Source organism: Apaloderma vittatum, unplaced genomic scaffold (genome assembly GCF_000703405.1).
Source record: "Apaloderma vittatum isolate BGI_N311 unplaced genomic scaffold, ASM70340v1 scaffold21189, whole genome shotgun sequence".
Classification (NCBI taxonomy): domain Eukaryota; kingdom Metazoa; phylum Chordata; class Aves; order Trogoniformes; family Trogonidae; genus Apaloderma; species Apaloderma vittatum.
The window spans coordinates 1-10362 of NW_009733737.1; the positions used below are offsets into that span (position 1 = coordinate 1).

Below are 10362 nucleotides of genomic sequence, written 5' to 3' on the forward strand. Positions count from 1 at the left end.
AAACCTCTAGGTGAAGAAAATAAGAGATTGATTTTCCAAGACGTGTAAATTCACTTCATGTGATTTTGGGAGTCACCTTTATGTCTATCTGTTCATCTGTTATCTTTCTGTCTGCCCCTACTGGACCAGATCTCCTTAGCCTGGGCATTGGGAGAAGCTGATTATTCAAGATGCTGCCTGTTTTGTGAGAAAGGTTGGAGTAATTCCAGCTTTTGTCAGTCCCTGGGACCTGGAGTGGTTTTGTGCCCCCTGCTAAAAATTCTGGGTGCAGTCTAAAAGTTGCTGACCATATACAGGTCCATACTGCTCTATCTCATGTAGCTATGTCCCAGGGAATTGTCACAGGTGGTGACTAGAAACAGAGACTGCTGGGCATATGATTAAGTTGTGTGTTATCAAACCACACTGATTTTTTTGAGGATAAATCCCTGGAAAATCCATCTGTTTACATGTTCTATCCCACTTTACTTGAATTTCAGGTTTGCAGACAGCCTTGTCTATTATGGGTTGAGCCTTAGCGTGACAAGTTTTGGTCTGGACATCTACCTGACGCAGCTCGCCTTTGGGGCGGTGGAGTTACCAGCTCGAGTTATCTGCATCTTCCTGCTGCAGTGGTTTGGGAGGAAGAAAAGCCAGGCCCTTCTCCTGCTGCTTTCTGGCCTGTTGTGTCTAGTCATCACGGGCATCCCTGAAGGTGAACAACCTCTTTCCAGCCTGGCAGAGGCCCAGCCAGCTCAGTCCTAGTTCAGACCCATCATCCCAGCCCAGGTGGCCACAGACTCACACTTGCTGTGCCACACTGAGCTGCCCCTCGAGGTCCACCGCCCGAGGGGCTGCGCTCCCAGTGTTCTGGCTTCCTCTCTGCATCTCTTTGTTCTTCTTCAGAGCTGTGCCTGGTCCTTCCCACTGCTTGGCAGGCAGTGTCCATTACATACCACCACTCGCCAGGCACCACCACCTCCTCTAGAAAGGAGTAGGTGGGGAGGTGTTTTAAAAGCCACCGTATCTCCTTTCTTCAGAATCACAGAATCAACCCTCAACAGTCAGAAAAGACCTTTAAGATCATTGAATACAACCATTAACCTAATGCTGCCAAGCCCACCACGAGGCCATATCCCTAAGCACCTTATCGACACATCTTTTAAATACCCCCAGGGATAGTGACCCACCACTTCCCTGGGCAGCCTGTTCCAGTGCTTGACAACCATTCTGGTGAAGAAATTTTTCCTAATGTCCAATGCACACCTCTCCTGGTCATTTCCACTTGTTGTATCACTTGTTACTTGAGAGAAAAGGCTGATCTCCACCTCTCTACGACATCCTTTCAGGTTGTTGTAGAGAGTGATAAAGTCTCACCTGAGCCTCTTCAGGCTGAATAACCCCAGTTCCCTCAGCCACTTCTCATAAGACTTGTTCTCCAGACCCTTCACCAACTTTGCTGACCTTCTTTGGGCATGCTCCAGCACCTCAATGTCTTTCTTGTAGTGAGGGGATGAACACAAAAATGAAATGTCCACACTCCACATCTATTTCTGCTTACACATTGCCACGGTCCATACCCTCATCCCTGTGTTAGTGCTGGCAGCAAGGCTGAAGTGGGGAGTGGAGCTGCTTGATGTTTTCCACTTCATGGACCTGACATTTCTAAATGAGCACCCCCCAAAGTCCTGTGGTGGCTCAGAGGCTCACTCCTGTTGTAAATTTAGGAAATGTCCAAGGCCTTAAGCAAAATCTGGGTTCTCTTTGTCAGTTGTCCAGGAGGTGTTTTCCAGTAAAGGGTGTGCAAAAAATGATACCAATGGATTTGGTGTTAGATTTTCTTGGTAAGTCCATTAGAAAGGGCTGTGACATGGCACCCCACTGCAGAGAACTCTGCTCGCAACTGAACCTTCTCCGTGGTGGTCTCTCCTTCTCCCCTCAGACCAGCCCGTGGTGACCACCGTCCTGGCCATCATCGGCAAGTTTACATCCACAGCCTCCTTCTCCACTTCCTACATCTATGCCGCAGAGCTCTTCCCCACAGTCATCAGGTGAGGTCTCCCCATACATCAGAGCTTCCCTCCACCATGGCTGGTGGCAGTGGTAGGGCAAGAGCCCAGATGCCCCCATGGCTACTCTCAGTGCCACAGTGGCCTGAGGGCCGGTGGGCTGTGCCCACACCTCTCACTGCCTTCACTTCCCCAGGCAGACCGGCGTTGGGCTGTGCTCAACAATGGCGCGGGTGGCAGGGGTCATAGCCCCGCTGATGCTCCTCCTGAGCCAGTACCACCGGGCCATCCCCATGGCCATCTTCGGGAGTGTCCCCGTGGTGGTGGGGGTGCTCTGCTTCCTGCTGCCCGAGACCCGTGGTGCTGATCTGGCAGATGGCACGGGGGCATCCGCCCCTCAGCTGAGGTGGGTACCTGGAGGTTGGAATTTAAGGCAAAGAAAATGCAAAGGTACAAATTTAAGGCAAAGAGAAGTATGTCAGAAACCAAGACTGAAACAATGTCATGCCTTCTTCTTTCCTTCTTGTGTTCAGCAGCAAGGCATTGGAAACTTTGTCCAAGAGAGACACCACAGAGGAGGGGGAAGACTCAGAGAAGGACTCCTACAAGTGTTCAGAGAGTAAATGATGAATGGACAGGCATATACTAAAGGTCTAGTCTGATCCAGTCTTTATCAAAACACACCCGTGAGATGTTGCTGTCTGTCTGGAAACTGGTCTTTCAGACGATCAACAAAATATTCGCGGTCGGAGGGAGGGGAGATCTGTGTCGCTCTGCGTTTGGAAAAGATGCACTTCAACCTGTTGCTGAAACCCAACCTGTTCTGCCTGGCGGCGCGAGTCCTCCCGACGTGTTTCCCAGCCCTTTGCAAACTGGTACCCGTGGAACCACCCCTGTCGTGTTTTACAGCAATAAAGAATCGCCAGTAGAGTGGTAGAACTGGGCAAGCGAGCGCCGGGTCGTGTCCCTCCTGCACTGACCGCTTGGGTCGTCAGCTTCCGCGTCGGTCCGAGCCTCGACGCTTGATCGGGATGTCACCGAAACCCTGTCACACACGTAGCTAGCTTTTATTTCTGTGTGGTGTTGAAGTTGAGTTTCTACATGAATAATATAAATTATACTCTGCGTTTGATAAGAGACACTTGTAATGCAATATGTGAATAATAAATGGTGTTGATTTTTATGTTTTTCCTACTGTTTCACAGTTGGCCTTTGTAACTGCTATTGGCTCTGGAGTGTTTTCTACACAGAAATTGTAAGCCTGTGATTTAACACGTAGGTGGAAATGGGTTTGGTTTCCATCAGCCACAAACAATGCAGAAACAGCGGAACGACCTGGTTCAATTAGGGCTTTTTTTCTTCCAAGTCCTCAGACGAACAATCTGTATTTATTTTCTCTACTAGCAACTGTGAGGTTTCCTGAATTGTGTGGTGTACACTGCAATTCAATGTCAGTCAAACTGAGTGGGCACCTGGACAGCTTTCCCCAATCATGGTCAGCCTTTAACAGCAACCTTGGGTGGCTGCTGCCAACTCATCCACAACATTTTAGTACCATCTAGTGACAGATACAAAAGAGAGGGGTGGCCTCCACTCTCATACTACTTGTTTGCAAGCGGAGAATGTGTCTGGTGCCCTTTCGTGAAGCTCTCTCCTCAAACCACAGCACTACTGGTCAAAGGAGAGGGCTGGTCACTCAGGTTTGTAGCATCCTTTTGTTTCTAATTGCTTTGTGTTGCAGTAAATAGTGTTTCAAAGGCTGGTGTGTCCCAAGTTCGGTCCAGCCATGCCTGGAGGTGATATTCTTTTTGTGCTTTGGCTTTGGTGCACAAAATCTCCCCAGTGTCACAGGGGACGTGGCCATGGCTGGAGATGGGACAAGGCATTTGCGGGATCTGGGGTTTTGGTGCTGACTTGTTGCAGAGTCACGAGAGCTGCATTAATGCTGCTTCTCCTCACCTCCTCCACCATTCCCTGCTGGGTCCCGTTCTGCAAGATTTGCTCTGGTCATGGACCTGAGATACCTCTGGCCCTGCCTGACCAACTTCCAGCAGTGGTGAGATTCCAATACATGAACTTGGGTCTCCTCCAAAGGTGAAATGGAGATCGAGGGGTTCTGACCCGAACACAGACAGCTGTAAGTGCAGGAGCAAGGCCTCGCTCCCATATCTGATATAACAGGGCCTGAAGAAGGTTTGGACTTTAATTGACGTGCCTTAGCAAACCTTTCCTGGCATTCGCTCACCACTGCCACCCTCAGCACCTTCCCACCAGGCCCTCCAGTCATGGGTTGGTAAGTCACTCTATCAAGGTCTTCCATCTGCTCTTCCCAGCTAAACCTTGCTACCCAGTTTTGTCCTCATGTTCTCATCAGCCTTTTGGCTCCCTCCCTTTGGCTATGGGGTCATCTCCTTTGTCAGGTGCTCTTCAGCCAAAAGTGCACCATCCAGTGGTCTTCAAACTAACCAAGTCTAGAGAAAAGCAATTGAAATGGATCTCCAGCCTACTGGAGAAAAGAATGAGACGGAAGCAGAAGTACATCAGATGTACTTGGACACCTTTATTCATGAAAAGAGCTGAAAGCGAGTCTCAGAGCAAAAATCCCAAAAGGAGCTGTGGTTTCACTCAATAACTGTGCATTTTTCTCCAAACTCTTCCCTCAGCCTTTACCCTCAATGTCTCATTTTCTTAAAAGCCTGAAGGAGGCAGCTCTCAGCCTTTGCCAAGGAAAGTGTCCTCAGGCAAAGAACGGAGCTCCTCTATACTCAGGGTCACTGAACAGGTGAACGACAGCAGATCCTTTGAAAAACAGTGCCAGCGAGAAGGTGGCACCACAGGCAGCCCCTCCTGGCAGGATATTGTCCCACGTCAATGATTTTACCCAAAACTCTGTCTTCATCAAACTGCGTATCCATGTGGTACTTTGATCCATGGAAAACATGCAGGCATGACAACAGGGAGAAGAAATAAAGTCTGATTGAAATCTGGACCCTACTAGAGAACAGCCTTTGAGCTGTGTACAGACAAAGCTGGAACACCACCACTATATGAATTCTGAGCTTCATCGGTAACCAAGCCAGTGGTAAAAGAAAGTCATCTTGAGGGACAGGAGATAAGAGGAGAAGAAGTACAAGAAAAGCACCGTTTTTTTCCTTCATAGTATAAAACAAAAGTAATCCTAAAGTGTTTAAAGACAGAAATGGATATAGCAAGAAGGAATAGACTGAAATAAAGTAGATATTTCCCAGAAAGATTTGAACTTTCTTCTAAGAGACCAAATGCCACAATGTCTCTCATTTTCCTGGGACAGACAAATTAACATGTTCCTACACTGCAGCCTGACAGCGCAATCTTCTGTGCACAAAAAATTCAAAGCCACCAGCACTAAGGCAAAAATTCTGCTGCCTGTTAGACACCCTTGCTCACTGCTTGCCGTTTTTCCATTGCATCTTTTTTTTTTTCTTATTTGTGGGTCCCAAATTTAAAAAAAAATAAAAATAAAAAGGAGTGTTTTTAAGAGAGGGTGAAGAGATCATGTTAGACAGTGAAGAAAAATCACTCCTTCCTGCAGGTGTGAGATTGTTTCCAGTGCTGCATCTGCTCTAGCTATCTCTTTAGTGAGCACACAACTTGGTAGCAAGTCTGTGCAATGCTCTAGCAGATGTCTCACTCAGACAAAGTTTAGTTTCACATTCCTGGAGACGGGACAGGAAAAAGGAAGAGAAAACGTTGCCTGTATTCTGATTTCTTTCTTTTTTCCCTTGAATGAAAAGCATCAAATTTTCTTCAGCAAGAGCACTAGCGAACACCAGCATGCAGTGCCTGAGGACAAGCTATAGAGGGAGGTACAGGAAGGCAAAAAAAGAAGAGGAAACCCAAGAATTGTCAGTGAATGCTTGAGAGGTAGCGGTGTCCTGCAAATGGAGACCCTGCCTGTCACGGTGCCGGCACAGCACCGCGTTCCTTTTAGCCACAGCTAGAAGTGAGTAGTCTTTGTGCACTCATTGTCTTGGCTACCATCTTTTCCTTTCATGTGTCCATTATCAGAGATGCTGTTGGCATTTTCACAGACCTGATGGAACAGAAAAGAGTTTAAAAGCAAAGACAGACCCTTTATGAGCTGGATGGCAGCCTTCAGCAACCTTGTTACCCGTTCACTAGTTGCTCTATGGGCCCCTGTGGACAGCCTTCTCTCGGGAAGAGAACAGAAGTATCGGGGTGCGATTCTATCGGGTACCGCAGGGAATGAGGTCTGGAACCTACCAGAGGACAAAAGCCAGAGGCACCAGCCCTTCTTTGGGGAGGGAAGGGAGAGGAAAATGGAGCACCAGATGTTCCTGAAGTCCTTCCATCCCATGGACAGGAGCAAAGGGATGACCACCATGGGTCATGGGACCTCCTCCCCTCCCTCCACAGTGGGGCAGCCCTACCCCCTGCCCTCCCACCACCTTAGGCCCTCAAAGAAACCTCCAGCCTCAGCCCATGGAGCGCCAACGGCCTCCTGCAGCCCTGGCACTCCACGTCGCAGCCCAAGAGGCACCACAGGCACCGTGGGATAGTACTCACCCTAGCAGGGGGGTGGCTGTCCCCCGTGTCATCTGCCAGCTCAGTGCCGCGGGTCTCAGGCAGCAGGAAGCAGAGCAGCCCCCCAACCACGGGGGTACTCCCGAAGATGGCCATGGGGATGGCCCGGTGGTACTTGCCAAGGAGGAGTATCAGTGGAGCCAGGACCCCCGCCACCCGCGCGAACATCGAGCACAGCCCCACACCGGTCTGCCTGGGGAAGTGAGGGGCAGTGAGAGGTGTGGGCAGGGCTCAGCAACCCCTGGGATGCTACAGGACAAAGTGTGGCCACAGGGACACCCCAGGCTCTTGCCCCGACACGTGGGGAGACCTCACCTGATGACCGTGGGGAAGAGCTCTGCGGAGTACACGTAGGAAGTGGAGAAGGAGGCTGAGGCAGTAAACTTGCCGATGACGGCCAGGACGGTGGTCACCACGGGCTGGTCTGAGGGGAGAACAAGAGACCACCACTGTGGGATAAGAGAGGGCCCAGGACCACTTGGGGACAGAGGCTGGGGTTGCACAGACCACCACCGTGTCACCTGCAGGGAGCCACCACCTGTCAGTGCCTCAATATGGACTGAGGAGCAGCTCTGGCCTGTGGGCCACCTTCAGCGCACTTTGCATCCATCATCTCACAGAATCACAGAATCACAGAATGTTAGGGGTTGGAAGGGACCTCAAAAGATCATCTAGTCCATCCCCCCTGCCAGAGAAGGATCTCCTACAGTAGATCGCACAGGAATGCATCCAGGCGGGTTTTGAATCTCACCTCTCCATGTATTAATTTTCCCAAAGGAAAACTCTGCTAATAGGTGACCTGCTGGGCTCAGCTCTACCTTCTCCTACTGCAATCAGCCAGCAAAAGTTCGCTGATCAGAACGGACTGTGGGAAGTCAGCCAAGTCCCTTGTGGCCATGGCACCAGGGTCAGCCCAAGCCCTGAGAGATGTGAGCCAGCCCGGCAGGGAGGACAGGATCTACACCAGCGAGGGAAGGGTTGAGGATCTGTGCCTCCCTGTCCCAGAGGTTGTCCTCTCATGATGGGAAGAGGTTGCTCACCTTCAGGGATGGCAGTGATGATCAGACACACCACACCACTCAGCAGCAGGAGAACAGCCTGGCTTTTCCTCCTCCCAAACCACTGCAGAATGAAGATACAACCACCGCGGGCTGGGATTTCCACTGCTCCAAACGCAAGCTGTGTCAGGTAGATGTCCAGACCAAAATTTGTAACGTTCAGACTCAGCCCGTAGTAGACAAAGCTGTTCACAAACCTGGAAGTCAGGCAGGGTGGCACTGAGCATGTCTATTGGCCGTGAACAAATACAATATTGATCTCCAGTAACAACATTTTGATCAAGCCATAGCATTTCCAAGGGGACACAAAATCAGATGAATACCACAGGACTGCCAAAGCTGGAATGGTTTAAACCTTTCCAATAAAATGCAGAGCATCTTGAATAGTCAGAAACAGAAAGACCCATCAGTAATACCCAAGCCCAGTAAAGTGAATCTGCAGCTATGACTCACTATCAGTCGCTTCCTTTCTTCACCTAGAGGTTTGGAAAGAGGGGACCTGGGGGTGTCTTACCAGGCACACGACATGATTAAAGTCACCTTCCGGAGATGCTTCTTCCGAAAGAGATCCAGGGCACTTCCAGACTTGGTCTGTTTCTCAGGCTTCAGCTTCGAGAGGCAGAAAGCCAAAGAGTCAAACCAGGCAAAGGAAACCCATGGCTAGCTCCTTTTCCACCTGCAGCCACTGCAAAGCCTCAGTGGGACACGATGGTGACCCTAAACTGCTCTGGGCAGGAGAGCAGCCCCGTGGGGCTTCATCTGGGCTCTGGGAACCAACGCACTAATTTGAGGAATACGTGGTTGTTTTGGAAGACTCTTTCCTCTGTGTAAAGACTAGAAGGTGGGCAAGGAGATAACCCTGCTTCAGACATCTATGCCTGGGAAAGCTCAGACCTGCGATCCTCACAGCAGAAAAGCTGGGGAAGCCTTTGGGTTCTCTTCATATCGCAAGGAAAGCTCCAGACTGACCCTCAGCAGCAGCTGCGCCTCTTCCCTGACCTTGTCTCTGTGCAACGTAGCTGGAGGCTCAAGTCAGCCCCAGTCCATTCCCAAATCACCCTCAGCCAGCACGGGAAGATGTTTATCATCACTTGACCTCGGCTCCAGGGGCTGCTACAAAGCCAAGCAGAGAGGAAAGTCTCTGAAGGCAAGAAGCAGAATTCCTGGTGGGAGAGTGCGCTTGTTGACGGATGCTGCCTTCTGCAGGACCTTCTTAGCTTCTTCTACTCTGCCTTTTATCACCAGCCACCGAGCTGATTCTGGTAGCACCCTGCCAAGGAGATGAAACCAGAAGATGCTGCTGTGACGTGCTGAGTTTCCCCACACACCATCTCCTTGCAACTATGTCCAGAAAGTAATGGGCATGATATGTAATGGAGGGGGTCTAAATACCTTACATTTTGGCTCCAAAGGTCACATTTGAAGATCTGAAGCAAAGCAGTTGCTGCTTTTAGTGGTCCAGTGCCCCAGGGGGATGTGCTGAGCTCTGCAGATGTCCCTCTGGCATCTGCACTCTCCTGAGCTGCTGCCTTCTCACTGCCACCCCTCACATCCACTGCTCTCATGGCTGCAATGGGCTCTGCCCACATCCCACTTACCAGATGTAGAGGAGACAGGCAAATATAGGAGCAGATCCTGCAATCTCCAGCAGCCTCCAGTTGCGAATGCCGTAACTCAAGCCAGCCAAAATCATCTCTCCGATGGCAAAACAGCAGTGAGAAAGGAGAACTGCCTTTGGCCGGGAGGAGACACCGATCCATTCTGTAGCTGAAATGAAGAACGAAGGTTCAGAGTCCTCCATGCAAATGATTTCTCCTGCAGAAAGAGCTCACAGGGTGTTTGCCCTGGAGAAGACCTCTCCTGGAGGTGAGGTCAGCAGTCAGAGCTCTGGCATCTGTCACACATGCAAGTCACCAGTGCTTCACGAGATGCACCTCTCCTTATCGTCAGGGTGTCCTGGTCCTCTGCAAGCGGACATGAAGCTCAGGTATGTCACCTCTTTGCTTCCAGCATTCACAGAGCCCCTCACTGGGGCAGGGCTGGGGCCAAACTGATCACATCCCAGAGCCACTGGCTCTCTCCCCACACTGACATGCTGAGTCGGGGAGCGGTTCCCTTGCCCAGCTCTGAGCAGTGGCATAGGAGAGATGCTCTCTGTGCCTCTCGCTCTGGGTTGAGAAGATGCTAAAGTGCCAAAGGACAATGCAAAGCAAGACCTGTCCTCACCATGATGTTTTTCAAGTCGTATACAGTCATCTTTATTTCTTTACAGACCTTTCCTATTGCATCTCGAGAGGCCACATCTGTCTGCTTCAGGGCAAGGGCATCCTACTCACCTAAGGACAGTATTGTCATGGTGATCCCTGTCACCGAAGCCCCCACAACACATCGGAAGGCAATGTACACATAGAAATGGGGCACAAGGGCAATTCCCACACCAAACAAGCCCTGGAGGAAGATGGAGATCAGAATGACTGGCCGGCGGCCGATCCTGGAGAGGAAGAGGAAGATACAGTCAGTATCTGGAGACCCACCCTGGATATGGTGAAGAGCCCAGCAGGTTACACGGTGATTGTGTTGTGACTTTTCAAAGGGAAGGTCACAGAAACGACAGAACTTATCTACACATAGATAAGCTGGCACTTCTTTATTGCAGCGCTGGGAAGCTTGGAAATCATCCAACGCTTCGAATACCTCACAAAAATTCAATCTATGTATACACTCTTTTACAA

The 10362-nt window shown here is 50.3% G+C and overlaps 1 protein-coding gene across 1 annotated transcript; it reads right to left on the reverse strand.

Annotated features, from left to right (window-relative positions):
• Nucleotides 1-5964: 5964 nt before the first annotated feature.
• SLC22A13 (solute carrier family 22 (organic anion/urate transporter), member 13) lies at nucleotides 5965-10165 on the reverse strand (the record flags this gene model as incomplete). The annotated part of the gene is made up of 8 exons (XM_009876030.1): nucleotides 5965-6060; nucleotides 6555-6765; nucleotides 6888-6996; nucleotides 7613-7827; nucleotides 8145-8239; nucleotides 8780-8900; nucleotides 9229-9397; nucleotides 9967-10165. Coding segments are annotated over 8 exons (1215 nt in total), but the record flags the coding sequence as incomplete, so codon positions are not given.
• Between the last annotated feature and the right edge of the window lie 197 nt (nucleotides 10166-10362).